The sequence below is a fragment of the Chrysemys picta genome, unplaced genomic scaffold (assembly GCF_011386835.1).
Source record: "Chrysemys picta bellii isolate R12L10 unplaced genomic scaffold, ASM1138683v2 scaf908, whole genome shotgun sequence".
NCBI lineage: Eukaryota > Metazoa > Chordata > Testudines > Emydidae > Chrysemys > Chrysemys picta.
This window is the reverse complement of record NW_027053615.1, coordinates 1-25,000: the sequence shown is the minus strand read 5'-3', so window position 1 is coordinate 25,000 and position 25,000 is coordinate 1. Positions and strand designations below refer to the sequence as shown.

The following is a 25,000-nucleotide window of genomic DNA, read 5'->3' as shown; positions in this document are numbered from 1 at the left end:
AAGAGCAGTCTTTTTCTTTATTTGACATTCATGTCCTGGTGCCTGTGACTATAATTTCCAGCATCATGTTTTTCTTGGGTATCACTGGGAATTTGCTAACACTATTAATTTTCAAAAGATACAAGGAAATGAGAACTACAGTTAACATGTATTTATCCAGCATGGCGTTGTCTGACATTCTGATTTTCCTTGGTCTGCCTTCTGATTTGTACAGGATTTGGAAATACAAACCATACATATTTGGGGATTTTCTCTGCAAATTTTTATTTTATCTCAGTGAAACCTGCACGTACTGCACCATCTTGCACATCACCACTTTGAGTGTCGAGCGGTATTTTGCAATATGCTTTCCTTTGAAAGCCAAAACGACAATCACTAAATGCAGGGTGAAAAGGATCATCCTTTCTTTATGGGTGTGGGCTCTCCTGACTGCCAGCCCAATTCTGTTCCTGTTTGGTGTGGAACACCGCAATGGAAGCCTGCCTGATGAAGCCAAGGAGTGCAATTACATAGAACGCTCAGCCCGCACAGGACTTTTAGAAACAATGACTTGGGTTTCAACCATTTATTTTTTCCTACCAGTGCTTTGCCTGACTCTGCTCTATGGACTCATCTGTGGAAAGCTTTGGCGAACCAGGCACAAGCTGAGAGGACCTCAGGCCGCAAGCAGAGAAAAGTACCACAAACAAACTGTCAAAATGCTAGGTAAGGATCTGGCTTGAAACCAGGCTAAACAGCTACATTTTATATCACAATAGGCCAGACACAAAGAAAAGGTGGAAAGAGGGAGGTGAGACAGAAAAGGCAAGGAAGGGCCTTTACAGATTGAAGGTTAGTACATTTTACTTCATTTAGTCACGTTCATGGGTTTTACGGAGATACAGGGCCCCAATTTGAATTGTGTGTAGGTTGGTCGTGTGCACAGTTAAACTCATAGCTTGCTCTGGACTGATGCAAAGTCAGAATAGCAGCAAAAAGAAATGTATCATGTTGCTGTGACTTTTTTTTTTTTTTTTTTTTAAAGCAAATCTGATCAAGTTTGATTTGTGTGTGTCAAGAGGGGCCTGCACTTAGCAGTCATGGTCTGACAAGTAGTTTTTCAAGCCAGCCACTCTCACTTCTCCCACAGAAAGTTTCATGTGTTTTAGCAATTAAACTTTGGGCCACAATCTGAACAAAATCATGTGTCCAGGCCTAGTTAAACATTGGCTTTATTTCCGCTTAAATCATGTTTAACATTTTAGTAGACTCATTATAGAACCCACTGGTCAGCATGTGGTGTGTGATCCTCTGTGGCTCAGGAACAGGGGCTAGGAGTCAGAACTAGGGTGACCAGACAGCAAATGTGAAAAATCGGGACAGGGGGTGGGGGTAATAGGAGCCTATATAAGAAAGACCCAAAAATCAGGACTGTCCCTATAAATTCGGGACATCTGGTCACCCTAGTCTGAAACCACAGCAGCATTTCCTACTTTAGTTCCAGCTGTAGTGACTCATCCTTTTAGCTCTGAAGGTCTCTGGTTCAATCCCGTGTCACAACTAAGATAGCAGTCATCACAATTTGATAAAACAAAGGATTTATTTGGGTCAACAACATTTAAAGCTTCACTGAGCCTGTTCGCTCATCTCAGATGAGCAAAATACCCATTGCTTGTTGCTGTCAGCAAAATTCAGTGGGTGCAGGTACCAACTGTCTGTGCTCGCAGTGGAGGTAAAAGCATTGATGGCCCTGGCCTCAGTCTGTTCACAGATCCTTTATCATCATGACTGAGGTAGATTTCAGGATAACAATTTAACAGCAAGAAACAACGCTGAAGTACCAATGCTTCTGAAACCTAGCCTGGTTTTGTTCCTTTCTTGTTACTGTACTACATACATTTAAAGGGTCTTTTATTTGAACCCTGGACACAACACTGCAGCAGCCAAACAAATCCCCAGTGCTTATATCTACCTGCCAACATGAAGCAAAAATGGCTGCACAAGTCAGGTGGTAGCATGTTACGGTACATATTAATGTAGTAGTCTGAGGTTTCAGCCACAATGTAGTTTGAAGAGACAGAACAAACAGTGCTTCAAAATGACTGTACTAAAATATATTCCTTTCCTTTTTAGCAGTAGTAGTCCTGGCCTTCGTGCTGTGTTGGCTACCATTCCACATCGGCCGAATCCTCTTTGCCCAGACCACAACCATCCTGTATGACATCACTCAGTACTTCAATCTCATCGCCATGCTTCTCTTTTACCTTGGAGCATCTATAAACCCAATACTTTACAATGTCATGTCACAAAAATACAGAAAAGCAACGAGCAAAATTCTGAACTACAGTCAAGTCTGGCAATCCAGAAACTTGACAAGGAGCGAAAGGACTTCTTTTGAAGGTACAGAAGTCAGTTCTGTCATGTAAACGGCGCAGCACTGACAAATAGTGTCCTGTACAGCTAAACTATAGCTGTCCACTATGCTTGTGAACTATATGTTAATATCAAGCCAGGGCACTGGTGCATGTTGTAGGTGAAGGGGGGATTTTAATCACTCTCGGGATGGAAAAAGCTTGCTGCTTCCATCTGTGCGCACAAAATTCTCCATTAACCAGGGTCACTCCTTCTGCTTCAGGGTGATGCCACTAGTATTTCCTGCAATGTTTATAAAATTTTAGCAGTGTCAGGATCAAGTCAAAACTATATGCAGAAGCCAATAATGACTCACCCTTGAGTGCCAATGGCTTCAGTCAATTGCCTTGCAATGTGTGTCTATGCCGTTCCAACTAGCCACAAAACGGTCATCCGCTAGTGGATTTGTCCTAAACCCTACAAGATCACAGCTTTTGGTTATGGTTGATACAGAATCTATTCAACGTCCTCATTCAAGTTCTTAGCATTTGTTTGATGTATGAAAACTAATCAAAACAGACAAGCTGGATCGAATGAATCTACCTTTGTTCTCTTCATTTTAATATATTTAATAACTGGGCAAACCTTAAAGGGAAGGGAAAGAAAAATATTAAGATGTTACAATTGTGAAAGCTGCATGTCCGTTACAAAGGGAAGCAAAAAAGTAAGCTGCAGACTGGAGAAGGGAGGGAGAGGCAGAGCAAGTTACTTGCTCAACTTCCACAAGAAGTTTGTGACACACAGGGATGGAACCCAACTCTCATGCCAGTTCCTTAACCTCAAGGCCATCCTCAAGGGGGGTTAATGAAATTATATTGTTTGGACAGCCAGATTACTGCACTTGCATTAAAGGCAAAGGATTTCGATGGGTAGAGAGAGGATGGAGTTTATTTCAAGCTTAATTTTCCCTGGTGGAAATCAAGTTTATGACCAAGCAGTCAAGCAATACTGCCTTTGTTGCTCTGTCACCATTTCATGAGAAATTGTTTGTGTTGTTCTGACAGAGCATAACAACTTGCCACACATCACTTCACACACCACCAGAGCGGTGCTATATCACATCACTCAATGCTGCTTTCCTTTTCAAAATGTTGATCTCAATGAGACCTTTTTCAATCACTACTTTTAGTCATTCATGCTGCTTCTCATCTGAATAACTAGAAACGGAGTTATAAAGAATAGTACACAGTGGTTCCAAAGGATGGAATCCATCAGCTTATAGCAAACAGAACAGCATCACCAAGTTCACTCATTTCATTAGTAGATTGTAAGATTTATGTTTTGCCCTTAATGTATTGCCTGTAATCTTGCATAGGAAAAAGGGGTGGGGAGGTTAATTCTATAAGGAATAATAGGATATATTCTCCACTGGATGGAGCACTGTGAAATCAAAGCAGTGGAAATTCCATTGCAATTGTGCCAAACAGTTTGAGGGAAAGGAAGTGAGCCAATCTGGTATAATCCCATCTCCCTTCCTGGACATATCGTGGCTGGGCAGAGCCAGGGAACAGTTGATCTACACAATTTCAGTGAGTTTCCTTTAGGTGATTCCCTGGACGACCCCATTGGAATTAACTACTGGAGTCCCGCTCTTTCCACTGCACTGGAGGTGGGGAGGGGAACAAATGACAGCACAATCCCCAATAGAGGAGGGCACAGAAGGACTGGTAGTTGCCTATGGAACTTGGGAAATCTGTGCTGTGGGAGAACTACATCCCCTCCACAAACCTCCTCCCACATGGAGATATCACCTTTGGAACTGCACAAGTTTCACCTCGGAACTTCCTGAGCACCTTTCTCACCTGTACGTTTAAGATGATATAGCCCATTGATGCTACAAAGCAACTTAATTCCATGTTGCGGTTTCCTTCATCCTAAACTACATACTACACAGATGATCGGATTGCTCCAGAAGGAAGTTATTTTCTTATTCACAAATTAAATACACAAATATATATAATCAAATTTGAAAACTTGTATTTTTTATTGGCTGTATTAAATATATTAACTATTTCATAGTTACAATTTAGTAATACAATGCATGGCAGCTTTAACATAAGTTTGAAATATCTCAAAATTACAATGCAAAAAAAATGAAGATATCTAATATGTTAATGCCTCTAGGGTACATCAATCTGGAATGTATAACAGTCAATATAAAATCTACATTACACTATACTTTCCAGTATATTTCCTGGAAATATGAACATTTTGTGGCAATTCAGAAGCATTTTATTTTAATTTTCTAGGAAGTCATGATTTTGGTTAATATTTATTCTGAAAGCCTACTTTATTATTTTAAAAATATGTCAGAAATGCTATTGCCAAATAACTCACTAAATGATTTGCTCTGTCTAAGAGTTAAAGAAAAAATCCTTTGGCAAAATAAATTTGCTGAAGGCAGTCTATTGTTTTCTAAAAGTAAAATATGAAAGGAAATAAAGAAGGCATATTTGTAAACTTCGGCAAACTAAAGACACTAATATCTGTATAAAACTCTTTCCAACACTGAAGAGACTTCCATGATATAAATGATTAACTTAAAGTTCTGCTACAAGTAGAACAATACATTCAAACATACATTTTCCAGGATTTTTTAATCAAAATAAATAGAGTACAAAATGAAGAGTATATTTTTGAAAAGGTTAATTTCAGATTGCACCATAGATCTGCTTTTAAGAATATTAACTGATACTATGTCATAATTAAGGATTTCCACATTTGAAATGCAACAAAATGCCTCAAACTAACTTATTAACAGCCATAGGAGAAACATCCTTAAGAGGTTTTATTCTTTGAAAGAATTAGCCTGTACTCAACAGTACTATCCCACATGCAAGTGCACTGCCCCGATGTACATGAAATGTAGCTGTAGCATTTGCAAAATATGTTAAATCTGTAACTCTATGGCATGTTCTTTTAATGCCAAAATAATTAAGATGACCCATTCGGAAACAAAATGTCTAAATTTGTGGCTTCCAGCTTTCAAAACAGTTGATGTAAAGAAAATAGCTGTCAGACTTATCTTCAGATATCTAAAGAATATGTTTGACAAGGAACAGTCATATGTAGTGCATAGTATCCACCAAAAATATTCCTCAAAACACAGTCAGACATGCATGACAAGTTTTGGAAAAGTTTCATAGCAAACTGAAAATTCTCACCACCACCACAATGGAATGTGAACTGCCACCATTGTGATAGCAATTAATTTAAAACATTGTATAAATGTTACCTAAAAATATTTCATGTATAGTTTGATAATTCAGATAAGGATAGAAGAGCATCCAAAAGCAGTTTGAACTTTTTTATTTTTAGGTTAAGAATAGTACAAAAACATTTGCTCAGTTTGAGCCAATAGTGAAACATTTATCATAAATGCACTCTCTCTCCTTAAAGACAAATCTGTGCCTTCTCTGAAAATGCTGAAAAGATTTAATCAGACGCACAGGAAATTACTGTTCTCTCAGGCACTGAGAATGAAAATGTGGATTGGGCCAACAGTTATTTACCAACTGCTGAAAGCATTTAATTCAGAAATGTAAAGTACAAAAGAGGACTAATTTGCAATATTACATACAAATGCAATCACTCTGTTTGTACACTACATCCCTCTAGCATTTTTAATTAAAATTCTAAAAATGCTGGCACCTGTACTTTAACACTTGAAATATTAATTACTGAACCCCAAACATTAAAATAACTGTAAAGTAGTAATATCGTATTTTGTTTTTCTTCTACAGTATATTAAATGTGGTTTGCTCTAGCAATGTTCTGCAGTACAGTACTGTTCTAAGCTCAAGCATTTTTGCTGCTGTATTTCATGTATACCAAACTATAACAATACTTGATTAAAAAATTGCTGATCCACTACCACTTGCCTAGTTGTGCTTCATAAGACTTTATATAAAGCCTTTTCTCTAACTGGCCAAAGGGCCTAGGCTTTGATATTGAGAAAGACTGGGGGGGGGGGGGGGGGGGGGGGGGGGGGGGGGGGCGGGGGGGGGGCAGTTTTTTGCTGTTTTATTAATACCTAACCCTGATTACGGAGGACCCAGGATTACCCTTTCTATTGCAGTTGTGTGTTCTTTACTTAGAAAGGTTCTGCCAACGCAGTCTGAATGTCAGTCAGCAGCAAAGATGGAAATGTGTGTGTCACTTATACAATCATTTCCAGCTAGGATATTATTTAGAATTAACCAACATAAATACCCAGAATAACGGTCATAAAAAGCTGAATAACGACTAGGCTTTAAACAAAACCAATCTACTTGATTACAAAGTACTGAATAACAAAAGCAAACAAAATAGCAACCATTGCAAACCCCACAAGAAGAACAAAAGCAAACTGCTCGTCACTTAACGTCTTCTTAATCTTTGCAAATTTAGCTGTAGAATCAGTACACTGTGGAACCAACTCTTGTTTTTGAGATGAGAATACTGTACTGGGACTGTAAGGTCCATACAGTTCTTGCAATCCAGTAGAATCTTGATACTGGCGTCCAGCACAGACTCTGAACCGATATTCACAGTTTGTCTGAAAGTTTGTGAAACGGAATGAAGTCTCTGATCCCTTGTATACCTAAATAATAAAGAGAGCGAACAAATTGCTCATCTATTTCACTTTCCCAATATCTAGCAATAGACAATAGGCAGTGCAACCAGAGCAGGCCTGCAAGGGTCTGGGAAGCCTTCCTCACCCATCCAATTTGAGGGCCCTAGAAATAAAAGAATCTCTGCTTTTATTTCTAAAGAGTTTCCTAGCGAACAGTCTTTAAAATGTAAAAGAGAAGTAGGAGTGAAAACTTGTCCGTGATGTTCCCCTAAAGATGACAAATTATTTGCCATCCTTGCAAGCCTGGCCTCTGAAAAAACTACAGCTATAGGATAGTGCCGACAGTCCATCCTAAAGGAAGAAAGCACCTGCCCCAGAGATTACAATTTAAGATAAGCAACAAATGAAGTGCTGGGGATAGGTAGGGAGATAAAACGTACAGTTATCCCTCACCCACATAAACATCAAATCCCCAACTGTTCTTTAACCTTGCCTTTACTATTTGGCTCATTTCATAGTACAAGTGGGGTTTGGGAGGAGATTATGGCAGTGGTTTTACAAATCCATTCTGACAGAGTGCTCCTACCTAAGGGGTAGAGTACAAGAAAGCACAAAGTTGTTTGCAGAAAAAGTGGGCAGACAAGTAACGAGGGAGAGCCAGGCTGGCAATACTGGGATAAGGAGAGGGGCCAGATTTGTGAAGGGCCTGTTAGATTGGCATGTATGCTAAAGAATCTCATTAACCTTCCCCCAAATAATGAGGCTGCTCCTGTGCATGGTGGTACACTCAGGTCGATAGGAAGTTCTTTACATGTGAGATGGAACAGAAACAATTCTAGCTTTTTGAAAATTACCCTGTTCAAAACCTACTTGAGGTTTTCAGTGACATAAGGCATTCAACATTTGCAATGGTATCAAAAGCTTTGTGTATGACAGTGATACATGAAGATAGGCATAAAAATTGGAAAGATCCTTTTGAGACTGCGCTGCCCCAGCTGTAATTGTTAAAACAGTTCACAATAGTTTAATAGTTTGAGGCAGTTTGTTCAAAAATAAAAAGGCAACCAGACTTTTCCAGGTTTAATATCCACACGAGGGAGGATGGTTTATAGAGCCTGGTTTTAGTTGTGGTCAAGAAAGTGTGCACAAGAGGGCTAGGCAGTCTAAAAACCAAGAGTCTTAAGTCTGTCATCTCAGAATTGGTACTTACCAACCACTACTTTCACAATTGTGCAAACAGAACTCGTCATGTTCCACCCCCTCCCTCTGGGGAAAAACCCCGTATCATTTCTGGCTAACTTCCTAGGTTAATACACTACTTGAATTCTGTGCCTCTTATGGTCTCATTAAAAATTTATAAATTAGAGTAGGGGATTCAAATTTATTACTTTGAGTGGGTTCAATTTGAAGAAAGCTGAGCAAGATCAATATGTATTAGAACAATTTAAAATCTAATCAGCCTAAGGCCATGTCTTATGTCGGCAAAACGCATGTTGCTCAGGGATGTGAAAAAAACACACCCGAGTGACATACATTTCGCTGGCATAAGCGTTAGTGTGCACAGCGCTATGTCGGCGGGAGAGCTGCTACCGCCACTCATTGAGATGGCTTTATGTCGTTGGCATAGAGCAACTACATGAGCCATCTTACAGCAGCACAGTTGCATTGATGCCGCTGTAAGCTTGCTAGTGGACGTGGCTTTAGTAACATTCAGAGACTTGATTAGCTTAAAAAAAAAAGAATTGTTAGAATAATTTTTTAAAAAATAGCAAATGAAATTTTAAAGTTACCTGATCAACCTCTCTCCCACTGGCAAGCTGAAGAATGTAAACAATGGAATCTCTTTTCATTGATTGTAAAGGCTCCCATGTGATTTCACAGATGTTTTCTCCCACCTGATTTACTTTGGGTGCTGGGAAAAAAAAAAAAAAAAAAAAAGAATCCACACACAAAATTTAGAAAAACCTATTTTTTCATGGTTAACCTGAAACCAGTGTAATCCCTTTTTTACATGACTAAGGACATGGCTTTAGTAACCCAGCCACCCCACTAATGAAGAAGTGATTCTGAATGGGGCTGTTAACAGGCTCAGGACGGGTATTCAATTTTGTGATGGTCAGATCTCTGTTAAAAAGTAATTCTATCTTAAAGTATCTTGGTAAAGATTGAATATGGAAGCCCATTATGCTGTGTGTCCATTTTTCCACATACAAAACTTGTTTACAATTTGGTAGCAAAAGTTTTTTTCCATCTGTTAGCCCCAAAATTGAGGCTGGGTCAGGATTCTTTCCATTTTGCATATCTCACCAATGAAAGGTTTTGCAGGCCAAATATGCTCTCCGAGACTGTGCAACTCTGTTGCAAGACTTGAGGGGGATGCAAAGGTGCTTCTGAAAACATAATTTGGCCTGAACAATCTTTACTCACTGGTGATGTGCCACACTGGTTTTACACCTGCAGAATGTTTCGTCCCAGTAGGAGAATTCCTAGCTGGCCAAATACAGTCACAGTATCTAGCAAATCTGCACTGCCTGTGTTTGACAAAGAGGTTAGATAGGGGAGAGAATCTGTTTTTAATATCAAACATAAAAACAGCCATACTGGGTCAGACAAAGGTCCATCTAGCCCAGTAGTCTGTCTTCCGACAGTGGCCAATACCAAGTGCTTCAGAGGGAATGAACAGAACCAGTATGCTATTGTTTTTTTACACACTAGAATTACAACAACTCTTAGAATGCTGTATGATGAATGCTCACCTTTAAGAGATGCTGGTGGAGATTTGGTTGTAGTGAAAGCATAAACTTCAGAAAACTCCCCTTCTCCAGCATCATTGTATGCCTGGATTTTAAAATAGTATGTAGTGGATTCACTGAGTCGCTGCACCTTGTATGTATGACAAGGTCCACTATAAACAGTAACAAATCTAAAAAAAAAAATATTTTTTTTTACAAATGTGTACATGTTTAAATATTAACACATTTGTTTGTGTAGTTCTAACACTGAAAAGTGTGTGAAGGGTGAAAGATTTGTTTGTAAAATTTTGTACAAAAATTGTGACTTTTACCTTAAGTTTGTTACACAAGTGTTAGACCAAACAGACCTCTTTTATTGCAATAAACAGCTCATTATGTGTATTAGTGTCATTCACAATAATAACACTGAGTTGTCAGCACCAGGGAGTGCCAATGCCTTCCCCCCCCCCCCCCCCACTCATTTTATGGGATCTATCATTAAATCTAAAGATTTGCACTAGGCCGGAACATTACACAGGAGGTTTGTTACACATGTTAGTCAGGCACTTTATTTCCCAACCTCTCAAGTTTTTAAGATAGAGGCATTGAGAACTTCTGGGGGGAAAAAAAAAGGTTCATTCGCTTTTATAATCTTAGGTCAAAAAGGAATTGTTCACCCTATTTGTCGGTTACATACACTAAACCTTTAAATTTAGAACAGATATTTTTTAAATACAGAAAACTGACAATACACTTATAGGTTAATGTATTACATTATTACAATGTAACAACTCAACTTTCTTAATCTTTGAATAAAAGATGTTATGCAAGTGGTAAGTATTAATTTCTCATGTCATACAATGAATCAGATACACCCAATTTAGCTTTTCCACTGGAAAATGAAACTGAATATCCGGTTCCACCATGAGAGTTCTAAGGAAACATACAAATGCAATTTAGACAGCAAATGGGCTTAACGCTTATAGTCTTGATTATCTTTCCAGTTTTGTCATCCAATAAACTATATCCACTAAACAGAAGTGAGGAAACGAATAGTTTTATGATATACATCAGACCCATTAACTAGATAAGATCACAGTGGACTACAAAATAGGACATGAAACTGTAAAACATTAGCAGGCTTCTGAATGTTCCAAATTGTACAGTAATGATCTCACCTGCCAAACTTATCCTCCATCTGCAAGTTGAACTGTGTAGGATTGGTAATTAAAGCTCTACTAGGACCTTCACCCCATTTCAGTTTAAGGCTCTGGTAGCTGAAGACCACACATTCAAGATGAGGCGGGTCAGGAGGTAGTGGTTTTGTTTTGGCTTTAATGGAATGACTGAAAGGACCAACTCCAAAGTTGTTTATGGCCTGTACTCTAATTCTTCAAGTGAGAGAGGGGGGAAAAAAGGTTGGTTGTTAATTTACAACTACTAGGTTAAATAATGTACTAAAAAAGACCTTTACTGATTGTAAATTTCAATTAGTGATGTATTGAAATAATCTTATACAAGCCCCTAATAATATTCTGCAATGAAGCAAAATCTCAATTGTCATCTGCAAAGAACCAAACACCACAAAAGTTATAAAGCTACAGTTAGAGATTTCAGAGTTGATTTAAAAAAAAAAAAGGTTTAAGAGTTAAGATCTCTTTCAAGTTGAGCTAATATCTGGAATACAAGTGAGACAAATACTACAAGGTTTTCAGTGGGATTTTGCATAGAATAATCCTAAATAATACTGAGAAATACTGCAGAATGGAAGCACAGTTGCTGCTGTTCATGAAGCTAAACCGTGCAAGTTACAATTTTTTAAGAGTTCAGAGTTAAAGCAGGTTATGGTGTAATCTTAAAACACAAAGCAAGGGGAAAAAAACGGTTACTCACCTTTGTAACACTTGTTCTTCGAGATGTGTTGCTCATATCCATTCCAATTAGGTGTGCGCGCGCCGCGAGCACGATCGTCGGAGAATTTTCTACTCTAGCAACACCCGGTGGGTCGGCTGTGGAGCGCCCTGGAGTGGCACCTTCATGGCGCTGGATATATACCCCAGCCAACCCAGCGCCTCCTCAGTTCCTTCTTGCCGGCTACTCCGACAGTGGGGAAGGGGGGCGGGTTTGGAATGGATATGAGCAACACATCTTGAAGAACAACAGTTACAAAGGTGAGTAACAGTTTTTTCGTCAAGTACTTGCTCATATCGATTCCAATTAGGTGACCACCAAGCCTTACCTAGGCGGTGGGGTCGGAGTGAGACATCGCTGTGTGCAAAACCGCTGATCCGAATGCAGCATCGTCTCTGGACTGCTGTACAAGCGCATAGTGAGCAGCAAAGGTGTGGACCGATGACCAAACCGCTGCTCTACAAATGTCCTGGATCGGGACATGAGCCAGGAAGGCAGTCGAGGAGGCTTGGGCCCTCGTGGAGTGAGCAGTGAGGCGCGGCGTCGGGACACCGGCCAGGTCGTAGCAAGCACGAATGCAGGACGTGATCCAAGACGAGAGACGTTGCGAGGAGACCGGTAAGTCTTTCATCCCGTCGGCCACTGCAACTAAGAGTTGCGTCGTCTTCCTAAACGGTTTCGTATGCTCAATATAGAAAGCAAGGGCCCTGCATACGTCCAAGGAGTGCATATGCTGGTCTTGATGGGTGGCGTGTGGCTTAGGATGGAAGACCAGGAGAAATATATGTTGGTTCACATGAAAAGCTGACACCACCTTGGGAAGAAAGGCAGGGTGGGGGCGAACCTGAACCTTGTCTTTATGGAAGACTGTGTATGGAGGCTCAGACGTGAGCGCTCTGATTTCAGAAACACACCTTGCTGAAGTGATGGCTACAAGGAAGGTTGTCTTCCAAGATAGGTAAAGGAGTGAGCAGGTAGCCAATGGCTCGAACGGGGGCCCTGTGAGCTTGGAGAGAACCAGGTTAAGATCCCACGCCGGAATGGGTTGGCGCTGCTGTGGGTATTGCCGGTCTAAGCCCTTGAGGAATCTGACGACCATCGGGTTAGAGAAGACTGAGGAAGCATGTTCTCCTGGGTGGAACGCCGAGATAGCTGCCAGGTGAACCCTGACCGAAGATATCGCCAAGCCCTGCTGTTTTAGGGATAGGAGATATTCAAGTATACGCTTGCAAGGGGGCGTGGCCCGGTGCTCGCACCAACAGGAGAACCGTTTCCACTTGGGCTAAGTAAGTGGTCCGTGTAGAGGGCTTTCTACTTCCCAGCAGAATCTGTTGCACTGGATGTGAGCATCGTAGCTCTGTCCGATTCAGCCATGGAGAATCTACGCTGTAAGGTGGAGCAATTGCAGGTCGGGGTGACAGATCCCCTACACCGGGGTGTGGGGCCTGCGTGGGTGTCGGCACTGGAGCCTCCATGCCCCCTGGGGGAGGACGGGAGATGGCCTCAGGAACCCTGGGCTCAGAGTGTGCCGAGCGAGAGGCCGCTGGTGGAGCCCCTTGAGCTTGGTGATATGCCCATGGGGTCCAGAAAGACCAATGTTCAGGGTCCTGTCTAGGGTCCTCTGCCCCCTCCTGTCAATGACCGAAGTCGTCTGCAGCCTGACCCTGAGCAGGGTATGCTGATCGGGAAGCCCCTTCTGACCAGCGAGACACCAATCTTGAGGGCCAGGGCGGTGCCAAGCGTGGTTGCAGGGGCTCGTCCTGGTACCGTGCCGAGCGGTGTCGATCCACAGGCGAGCAGTCTCTGTGCGGTGCCAGTGAGCAGTACCGGGATCGAGAACAGTGCCGATGGCCATGCCGGTACCGGGATCCAGATCTGGATTGCGAAGACGAAGACTGTATGTAGACTTGGTGCCAGGAGCGGCCTCGCGAAAGGCGCTCATACCGGTGCCGGGAACTGCGTCTGGACTCCGACCAGTACAGATGCTCAAGTCGGTGCCGAGAAGTAGACCGGTGCCGGGAGGAAGATCCGGGCTGTGAGTATGACCGGCGCTGAGATGGAGATTGGTGCCGGGACCGCAAGCGGCGTCGGGACCTGCTCCGAGACCGGGAGCGGTGCCACGAGTCCACGCTCGGAGATGGAGGGCGTAGTAGGGCAGGCTTGCCCCTGGATTGCACAGTACGAAGGGCATGTAGTGCTGCAGGTTGAGATGACGCTGGCTCCATGAGGGCGATGAGGTCTTTCGCCGTTGCAAAAGTCTCCAGTGTAGAAGGGAGACAGGACTCAACCACAGGACGAGGCAGTGAGCCAGTCTGCACCAGACTCAACGGCCCTACACCCGGTGCCGGAGTCAATGGTGTTGACGATGCCTGCACCCTCTGGCGCTCCGAAGCTGGACAGGGCTCTACCACCGGTGCGGGGGGAGCCGGTGCCTGTTGGACGGCAGTGTCCTGGGTCTTGCGGGGTCTTTTATGCCCCGGAGACAGGGAACAGCGCCGAGGGACTTGCAGCGGATGCGGTGCCAAGGGAGGACGGTGCCGTGGGGCCTTACTTGTGTCTGCTCGCGGTGCAGTACTGGAGGGTGCCGCTGGGGCTCTGCGCACCGAGGCGCTCGGTGCCGGAACTTAGCCCAGATCCTCCTTTGGTGCGCCAAGTGCCACTTCCATAAGGAGCTGCTTAAGTCTAAAGTCCCGCTCCTTTTTGGTCCTGGGCCTGACAGCCTTGCAGGTCTTACACTTGTCAGTCTGGTGAGACTCCCCTAAACACTTCAGACAAGAGTCGTGAGGGTCTCCTGTTGGCATAGGCTTAACACAGGTCATGCACGGCTTAAAGCCAGGAGCCTTGGGCATGAGCCCGGCTGCGCGCCGGGGGGGGAAAAGGGAGGATAATACCCCCCTTAACCCCTGCTAACTATTTATAACTACTCTACAAACTATTAACAACAAACTACTAATCTAAAGAATATAACCAACAACTATCTACAAGAACTAACGAGTAAAGGTAGGGAGAGTGGAGAACAACTATGCCACGCTCCACAGTTCCAACGACCGTCACGGGCGGTAAGAAGGAACTGAGGGGGCGCTGGGTCGGCTGGAGTATATATCCAGCGCCATGAAGGCGCCACTCCAGGGGGCTCCACAGCTGACCCACCGGGTGTTGCTAGAGTAGAAAATTCTCCGATGATTGTGCATGCGGCGCACGCACACCTAATTGGAATCGATATGAGCAAGCACTCGAAGAAGAATTTGCCTTAATTCACCCTGTTTTGACTGGGTATTTCAGCTCATCTGGTAATTCTCCTTCCCTCTCTAGTAAAGCATCTAATAAACTGTAAAACACAGGCACAATGTGATGACTAAGGACAAAATGATAGCCATGACTATGATATTCCCTCCCCTCCCCCATTTGAGTTTTACTGGTTAACCTGTAGATGTGATATTTTAAACTTTATTAGCCTACTAATTTTTAAAATATATTGAAGAGCAGTTACAGATAGATGTGTATTTAACAAAGCTAAAAAAAATAGTATTTACATTTACAATGCACATAAAGTGAACAGGATTTAATTTTACCCCTTTCATCTATCCTTCATATAGAATCACAGATATGTAGGTCTCGAAGAGACCTTGAGAGAGCCTCTAAGTCCAGCCCCTGAGACCATCCCTGCCAGGTGTTTATCTAACCTGTTCTTAAAATTCTCCAATGACATGAATTTCACAACCTCCTTTGGAATCCTATTTCAGTACTTACTTTCTAACTATAAGGAGAGTTATTTCCCAATTATTAAACCTAAATCTCCCTTGCTGCAGATTAAGACCATTACTTCTTGTGCTTCCTTCAGTAGGACATGGAGAACAATTGATCACTGTCCTCTTCGTAACAGCCCTTAACATTTGAGGACTGTCATTAGGTCCCCCCTCAGTCTTCTTTTCTCAAGACTAAAAATACCCAATTTTTTTTAACCTTTCTTCACAGGTCAGGTCTTCTAAGCCTTTTATCATTTTTGTTGCTCTCCTCTGTTCTCTCCACTTTGGCCGCATATTTCTTAAAGTGTGGTGCTCAAAACTGGATACAGTATTCCAGCTAAGGCCTCATCAGTGCTCAGTAGAACAGAACAATTACCTCCTGTGTCTTACATATGACACTCCTGTTAATGCATTCCAGAATATTAGCTTTTTCGCAATTGCATCACATTGTTGGCTCATACTCAGTTTGCGGGATCCGTTACAATCCCGATTCTTCTCAGCAGTGCTACTACCGTAGCCAATTATTCCCTGTTTTGTAGGTGTGCATTTGATTTTTCCTTCCTAAGTGAAGCGCATACCACCTGTGTTTACTGAATTTCATCTTGCTGATTTCAGATCAACTCTTCAATTTGTCAAGGTCATTTTGAATTCTAACCCTGTCCTTAAACCCCTGCTGCTTGGTGTCACCAGCAAATTTAATAAGCATACTCTCCACTCCATTATCCAAGTCATTAATGAAAATATTGAATGGTATCGGACACAGGAGCGACCCCTTGGGACCCTACTAGATACATCCTCCCACTTTGACAGCAAACCGTTGATAACTACTCTGAGTAAAGTCTTTCAATTAGTTGTGCACCCACTTTATTGTATTTTCATCTAGGCCATATTTCCCAAAATTGCTTATGAGAATGTCACGTGGAAGTGTGTCAAAAGCCTACTAAAATCAAGATATATCACGTATGCTGTTGTCTCCCCTGCTCCACCTCCATCCCATCTACTAGATTAGTAATCCTGTCAAAGAAGGACATTGGTTTGGCATGATTTATTCTTGATGTGTTGCTTGTCTTCTTTGATTGTGAGCTCTTTGTGGCAGAGACTTTCTACTTGTATGTGGACATTTCTTATCATTTTGTGGAAGCTTCCAGCAAAACACATATTTTGTGACTAATAAATACAGTTATGAAAGATCAGTTCCAGAATTCAAAGTGTGATTTGTTTTATTGTTAGGACAGAAGTCCATAACTATATAGGCAAAACAAAAGGAAACGCCTTGGTTTTTAGCGTGTCCAGGCTCTTCAGGCCAAGGTTCATGACCAGTGTTGTAGAAACACCTACCATACTTCTGGCATTCTGGAAACACTACCAATAATAGAAAAACTATATAGCCAATCAATGATATTTTGCACTATAACTGAAGTTGGACTTAAATATTTTAATATGGATTTTCAATGCATTCTTTTCCAAGAAGAAAAAACTATTTAAAAAAAAAAACCAACCCAGCTAACTGAAACCACAAAATTATTTAAAGCAATGCAAGAAAGAATTTGAACTAGTGGTAGACCTTGCTGGACTTTTAACTGCAACTTCTCATGAAAGCTATCTGATGTCCTATGGACAGCTCAATGAAGCCTCTGCCACTTGTCTCCTGGCAACCAAAAAAGTAAACATGGGATACAGGGGGAATGGGACAAAAAGTGATGACAATATTACGATGCCTTTGTGAAGTCAGTGGTATGCTTTCACCTAGACTGCTCTGTTCAGCTCTATTATTTGTATCGTAGCACTTAGGATACCCAGTTCTACACTCCTACTTCAAAAAGACAGCAGAAATAAAGCTCAGGGAAGGGTGACAAAAGGATTAGAGGCAAGGAAAGACTTTCATATGAAGAGAGCTTGAACAGACTGGTACGGTTTAGAAATGACAGAGGGGACATGACAGATGAACATACAAATAATAGTATAGAGGTCACTCAGTTACTCCTGTTCACTATTTCATAAATGAAGAGGCAACAGATTTAAATCTGATTTGAAGGAAGTCCCAATTAGCTTTTAAAATTCACTGTTACCAAATATCATGGATGCTAAAGTGCTTAGTCAGCTTCAAGAGAGGTGTTGTTGTTGTAGTAAGATGTTTTAGGGCACAAGTCAAATACTAAACTCATGGATTTAGGAAGAAACTCCACCATCGGCAAGTAATTCCATAATTGTCCATCTTCCTCTGAAACATTTGCTTCTGGTTGCTGTCAGGAGCCAAACAGGGCTAGATGGGGACTACCAGTTTGATCAAGAATCCATACTGTTTCTTTAATACCCAGAGTACAGTTTGCACTTGGTAACATTTCCTGGTATCTGGAATGCTAATGGCCAAAGGGACTTCTCTTCAGTGAAGTTCAAATAAAGCAATGTTACCATGCTGCCCACTATCACAGCCCTGATATTTTTTGAAGTTATTCAGCACTGTAAGGATTGAGAAAAAAAATCAGTAAGCTGAAAAACAGACCACAGTCAGTCTGAGAGTTAAGCTCAGTCCTGCAACTGAATAAGACAAAATGGCTGGGTTGTAGCAGCAAATAAGAATGCAGGCCAATCTCACTAGCTGCCAGTTCTCCAGGTGCAGGTGGTGGAACTTATGAGGAGGGGACTACAATGGCAATGAGCTGCCACTGCCTGGTTGAGGATACCATGGCAACTGGGTGCACAGGCCATCTTCACTGACTAGCTGATCATCACAGTGGCAATAAGACCAAAGATGGCTTTTTGCCCTCCCAGGAGCTTAAAGAGTTCTCAGGACCCATTTGACTGTAGCTGTAGCTGGTACGTGGGTAACAGAGATGAATGAGTCCCAGGATATAAGAGAGACAAGGTGGGCGAGGTAATATCTTGTATTGGACCAACTTCTGTTGGTGAGACAGACAAGCTTTCAAGCTACACAGCGCTCTTCTTCAGGTCTGGGAAACGTACTAAGAGTGTCACAGCTAAACAGAAGGTGGAACAGCTTGTTTAGCATAAGTAGTTAACTTTGAATGATCCCTTGAAATGTGTGCTAAGTGGCCCGTTAATACCCCTCCGGTCACTGGGGAGCTGGGGGAAGGGCAGGAGAGAAGGGAGCTTGGAGGGGTTATTAAGGGTTATGGATTTTTATAAGACATAAATCCAGTGTCTCTATTCAGTCCATGATTATTAGGGTCTATCAAAGTTATGAATTTAAGCTTCACTGCTATAGCTCATGTTGGGTTCAACCTGCAATCATGTTCCATTTGTTCCTTCCCTGATTTCCTGTGATGTTTTTCTTTCTTTCTGCAATTGTACTGTCACAACTTCTGAAGGCATTGGGGTGTGAGCTGGTGGAGGAGGGTGGTGTTAGTGTGGCAAGAGGGTAGTTAAAGGGACAAATATATGAAAATTAGCTGGTTATTCAAATCTGGTGTTTGGACTTACTCCAACCAATTTCCAAATAATTAACCACAGGAGGATGCCACTCTTGGTGCAAAAGAGGAAATCTCTTACACACTGACAGGTTTCAGAGTAGCAGCTGTGTTAGTCTGTATCCGCAAAAAGAACAGGAGTACTTGTGGCACCTTAGAGACTAATTTCCTTAAAACCAGTGGACCTGGCAACCTCTTCAATGGTCCTGATTTAGTGTGTTGGGGCAGAATCCCCCATAAAGTTAGGGAAAGTAGCTAGGACGGATTCCATCACAGGAGGGAATTGACTTACAAAGACTAACTCTTTATCGGGCTTCTGCATTTTGGGGTACTAATAAAGACAAATAGAGAAAAATCTAGATATTTGCCTGTCTCTCTTCATTCTGCTGTGACCTCAGCAACGTACTGATACAATGTATGCTGTATTTTAGGGCTCCGGGACTCAGTGTCTTCACTTTCTGTTTGTTTTTTTTGTTTTTTTTAATTATTAAAGGTCAACCACTCTGAAGACAACCCATTACATAAATGCACACTCTGGGGCTTACAGCATATTCACCTTAATGAAGTGGACTAGTAGACCAAAAAAACCTGGAAAAAAAAATAGTCCAGAACATCATATGTTAAAATAGCTACAAGACTAATTTCAGAATAAAATAAGGAATAATCACCTGTACAAAGTGTCAGGGTGCAGATTCTCCAGAATATGGTTCGTAACTCTACCAACAGTTACAAGTTGCTTTTCCCCATATTCTATATTATATCCAATGACATCTGACCCATGGCAACATGGTTCCTCCCACTGAATGGCAAGGCATATTGACAAGGGACAAGGAATTTCCATCTGATCTTCTTCAAGCAGATGTAGTACTGACACTGCTGCAGGCACCGATGCTGGTGTTGTTACCACACCAATATCTCCAAACAATCCAACTCCAGCTATATTCACAGCCTGAAAGAGAGATTCCGTTGTGTTCAAAGAGTCCACATTTTTCTATCTTGACTTTGAGAAAGCTACTGCTTTGATTTTGTGCTTCATTAAAGAAATTTGCAAGAGGATGGCATTTTCCTAACATAATGAAAACTTATCAGTCCAGAACTAAAGGCAAAATTCCACTTTAGTATGTGCAGCTCACATGGAGGCGGAGAGAAATGAGAACAGCAGCAGAATGTCCTTAACCATTCTGTCTTGCATAACAACTCAGATCAATCTGTTCTGAAACACTTTTTGTTGTGTTCCTTCGAAATATAGTAAGCAATAGCTTGCAGATCTTGAGCACCTTCCAATAAGGACATCTCGCATAAGGGTGTAACGGGCCTGGACATGTTCCCCAGACGGCTGGCCACAACCATCTGGGACTTTGAAGAGACGCAGAAGACATTAGTCAGTGTTTAATCAAACACTATCCTATTCCTAGGTGTACACATTTTGGTTGGAGTGACAGAAGATGCTCTCCAAACCCTTTTCCTCGTCCAATGCATCTGTACAATTTGGACCAGAATTGTATCCGAGTTTCTAGCTGAAGTACTTATTCAGGTGCTAATTATCTTTAGGTTTTGATTTTTAAAGTGACGTACAAAAGCAAGCCTCTCATACCTGTACTCTGCAATAATACGTGGTTGCAGGCGTAAGACCTTTCACTTCATAGCTCAGACAAGGGCCAGTGTATACGATACGCATTGATCCTTCCATTTGTCCCCAGTCCAGCCTATATTCACAAATTTCAGCACCATTGCATGCAGGACTCTGGGAAATTCAAGTCAGTGAAAGATTAGTGTTCAGATAGCTCATGATTTGTAATTATAAATATATATTTAAGATTATATCAATGTGGAATGAGTAGAGAAGAGTGTGGATTCACTAAAGTTATCAGTGAAATGAGTTGGCTGGTTTCTACCTACTCTCAAGAGGGTATATGTCCGCCTCAAACCACTACACAAATGACACTCCTTGCTACAGGGAATACAAGTATTAAAACAGGAGTAATTTGACAAAACTGCATTGAGAAGTTTGCACAGTATCCACCCTACAGCACATCAGTGGTGTTTTTTCACATAAGGCACTACTGCTGAAACTATGCTAGTAAACAATGGTGTCAGAACACTTTTATTACTAGTACAGTCCTAGCGTGCAAAATGGAGGTTTTTCAGTTTGAAAACCATTCCATAAACAACATCCAGACCTTCCAGGTAGTCAACAGCATGGCTATAAGTACAGCTGGTCAGAAAATCTCCATCTAGCCATTTGACTGAAACAGGAACATTCTTCACAAAGATTGCAATTCCCACCTGGTTCCATAATTTTCCAGTAACTAGTTGTAACAGTGGTGTGCACACTACTTAAGGAAAATGTGCTAACAGCAAATAGTCACCCACACTGTGAGAAGGGCTTAAATGTCACTCAATTTTCTCATTACAAGAACAAAATCTGTAGCTGAGAACATTTACAAAACAAAATTATTCAAAGTTGACTTCTGCCTGAGTACTGGAAAATGGGGGAAGCATTTGAAATATTCCATCAATATATTCAATTCTTCTCTTTGTGTATTTACTTATGTGCTACATATGATGCATGAAATTCTAAAGCCTTAATATGAAAAATTTAAAAAACCTACCTCCCAAGTGACCACTACACAGGTGGCAGCCTTACAGGTTAGCAAGGGTGTACTACACTGATCAGGAGGTCCTGCAGCTGTAGAAATCTCTGCTTTTTCAGAGAGAGGGCCAAACTATAAGGAAATACAATTGCAAGAGTGTGGCAATGACACAAAAATAGGACAAATGCACATTTGCTCAGTGAGAAGTTGGAGAAAATAAGAGATGCCATTTTATTTTGATAGGTACTGTGATGCAAAATCTTAGTACTAACTTCACAACTCCTACTGGAGCTTTTTGGGCAGCTGCAACACAAAATGGTTGTATGCACACAGAACCTCCAAAGAACTCCCACTCGTATGGTTCTGCACACTGGCAAGCCTCTCAACTCCTCCCCCCAAAATCTTCCTTTCCTTGCAGTCACATCTTGCTTCCAAAAGCAAGTGGCATTGCTCCAGAGGCACTCTTCTGTGACAAACATTGCTCCCACCCCTACTTCCAACCCAGTATCGCTTGGAGGTATCCTCTCTGCCCAACACTACCACTACCCTACTCCTACCCTACCTATCACATACTGTACATTTAAAGTAATCTGCAAAATCTAGATGGGACATAACAGAAAATGGGATCACTGGGACAAAACTCCAACTGTAAAATTAGAAGAAACTTGTTGAAGGCATAAAGGACAGTTGGGCTCCTAACTAGTCTTTGAGTCACTGATGATCTTGCACATAAATGTCACTGTCTTCTCTTTGCCAGAAGGGCTTTTGCAAACTAGTCCTTCAATGGGACTAATATGGAAAGCCACAGATATGCTGCAAACAATACCACCAGGATCCTAATATATAGCCATCTTATTAGTGGTAGTACCTGTATAGTTTCTTGCAAAACAAAAACTGATTATATAAAGAGATTGATTACCCCAGCTTTATTTCCTGCTCTTATCCAGAAGCAGTACATTCTCCCAGGAAGTAGATTGTTCACTGTGCATTCTGTCGTCAGACCCTGATACACTTGTTTGTGTTCATCTTGTTCAGAGTTTGCCATTTCAACTACATATTCTGTTACTTCTGAGCCCCCATCTTTGGAAGGGGGATCTATGAAATAAAGTTGCATTAATACAAAACCCAATTAATTATTTTCAGAAAACAGCTCTTATTTTAATAACAGTTTCAAGATGGTCTGTATGAAACCATAAGTTAGATGAATTCTAAAAATAAATTTGTAGATGTTTGGTTTCAGCATCTATTTGAGCTGCAACAATTCACAAGCCTCTAATCCTTTTAAAAAACACATCTGTCTGTTAGTAAGAGATTCATATTAATCTTTTTGATCAGGCATTTATGCATATTATCTCTTACTTCTCCCCTTTACAGGGCTAAAAATAAAAAACCAACAACTTATTTTTGCTTTCAATTGCCAGTTACAAACGGGTAAAGGGTAAAGACCAACCATAGCATACTATTCCCTAGCTTCTGTGCTGGCTGCTCCTTAAAGTTCTGTTAGTAATATACCAACTGCCCCACAAGCTATACACAGTATAACCGAAGAGCTGTGTATTACAGTTTTTACATTTTTTCCTCTTGACTGAGTTTAATTCCATAAGCTTTCAAGGTTTTTGAATGAGTCTCCCGATATTTCAATTTTAGTTTTGTGGGATAATTTTTGTTTTTAGCCTTCTGTTTTTATAATGTTTAAAACCTGGAAAAGGTCTATCCACAGAAACATTGGTCCTTACCCCATTGTAGAGTTATTTCTCTGGGCTTAGCTTTGCTAACCAAGCATGGAGCACGGCAAGGTCCAGGAGGAACAGCTGATGTTTGTACCGTCAGAACATCAGAAGCCTAGGAAAGGATACAAGTATTATTTGAAAGTTACAGCTGTGAAACACTGCACAACATTCTTTTCCTAACGGAGAAATAAAACTACTTTCAAGGCCTAACGTGTTTATTCTTTTCAAGTGACTTCTTGGCTCACCGGGCTTTCACCTCCCTTACTGACACACGAAACTCTCAGTCTGTATGAAGTACCAGGCTTGAGATGATCACACACATGTTCTCTCATGCAACCACTATATATTACTTCCCAGTTAGTTCCTGCGGGAAAAGTAAAGAAGACCAATTTACAATCAATGGAGAAGGTTTTGCTACATTAAAACATTGAACTTTTCCCCATATACCTTAATTTAAGGCGCACACATCACAGATGAAAACTGAATCCTGGATTGGTTCCATTATGCATACAAACAGAATTTACCCTAACTACTACACCTATAACAAAATGAACATTCTAATTGCTACAGTAATGACAATAAAATATTTACATGTAAATAGAAGTGAACAATAAATTGAACAAGGCCTTTACGATGACTGCTTACCAATTAAAGTTTCTGAAATTTCTAGAAAATACTTAGAAATGTCTGATCCTCCATTATCCTTCGGTGGATCTGAAAGAAAGTTACATTTTAGTTACAATGAATTTCAAAAGTTTAGAAAAAACCTGAGGTTTATGTATCATATTGTAATCAACTATTTAGAACAATATTTTTCATTGTGGAATATACTCATATGGGAAGTTAAACTGGAATTGCGATAATACTGCAATAAAAGATGAAATATGAAAGTTTCATGTTCAGAAAGAGCATAAAATATAAGAGTCCTATGAGAATCTGTTTTTATGAAATATTATACACATTTTAAGACAGCAATAGAGTGGGTTGGGCTTCACAGTAAAAGTATGAGGAGACAGTAGGCCAGCTGCTAAAGTTCTGCTACTCTTTTTTTACTTGAATTATTTTATATGAAGACTAAGCTTTAATGTGTAAATTGCAATTTTTCTTGGAAGCCACACTCAAAGTTAAGAGTAGGGTAATCCAATAATCTCTCAGTTGGTAAATATATTCTGAAGGAATAGCTGATCATTAATATATCTTGAAAAGATATGGGATTAGGAGAAAAATTTGTATTTTTAAGGATATTACATTTAGGCTAAAAAAGTTTCTCTGAAGAAAAGAACTGCATGGAGACCGACTATAGTCTATTTTTAGACCAGTTCTCTATGTTATTTTAAATTTGTTTTACTGATAACTTATAGCAGGGGTGGGCAAACTTTTTGGCCCAAGGACGACATCTGGGTACGGAAATTGTATGGCGGGCCATGAATGCTCACGAAATTGGGGTTTGGGCTCTGTCTTGGGTGGAGCCAGAAATGAGGAGTTCAGGGTGCGGGAGGGGATTCCGGGCTGGGGCAGGGGGTTGGAGTGCGAGGGGCCAAGGGGAGGGCTCTGGCTGGGGATGATGGGCTCTGGGCTGGGACGGAAAGGGATCAGGGCTGGGGCATGGGGTTGCGGGAAGGGGTCAGGGGTGCAGGCTCCAGGCGGCGCTTACCTCAAGCAGCTCCCAGCAGCAGCGGTATGTCCCCCCTCCAGCTCCTATGTGGAGACGCAGCCAGGCAGCTCTGCAGGCTGCCCTGTCTGCAGGTGTCACCCCTGAAGCTCCCAGACAATGGGAGCTGTGGGTCAGCACTTGGGGTGGGGGCAGCGTGTGGAGCCCCCTGGCTGCCCCTACGTGTAGGACCCAGAGGGGGGACATGCCACTGCTTCCAGGAACCGCGTGGAGCAGGGCAAATCCCCGATCCCACTCCCCA

At 41.6% G+C, this 25,000-nt stretch overlaps 2 protein-coding genes across 2 annotated transcripts; one reads left to right on the top strand and one right to left on the bottom strand.

Moving 5' to 3' along the window:
- The first annotated feature begins 65 nt into the window (after positions 1–65).
- LOC101941151 (growth hormone secretagogue receptor type 1-like) lies at positions 66–2,405 on the top strand. Its single transcript, XM_005284564.2, has 2 exons — positions 66–705; positions 2,113–2,405. Exons 1-2 carry the CDS (start codon positions 66–68, stop codon positions 2,403–2,405), a joined length of 933 nt encoding a protein of 310 aa, XP_005284621.2.
- Positions 2,406–4,346: 1,941 nt separating this feature from the next.
- LOC135972102 (fibronectin type-III domain-containing protein 3A-like) lies at positions 4,347–24,286 on the bottom strand. The gene is made up of 11 exons (XM_065579820.1): positions 23,733–24,286; positions 23,333–23,451; positions 23,094–23,199; positions 22,277–22,452; positions 21,376–21,489; positions 20,358–20,507; positions 19,432–19,712; positions 10,857–11,069; positions 9,703–9,869; positions 8,737–8,858; positions 4,347–6,973 (listed from the first exon to the last, which is right to left on the bottom strand). Exons 2-11 carry the CDS (start codon positions 23,417–23,419, stop codon positions 6,659–6,661), a joined length of 1,731 nt encoding a protein of 576 aa, XP_065435892.1. The 5' UTR covers positions 23,420–23,451; positions 23,733–24,286; the 3' UTR covers positions 4,347–6,658.
- Between the last annotated feature and the right edge of the window lie 714 nt (positions 24,287–25,000).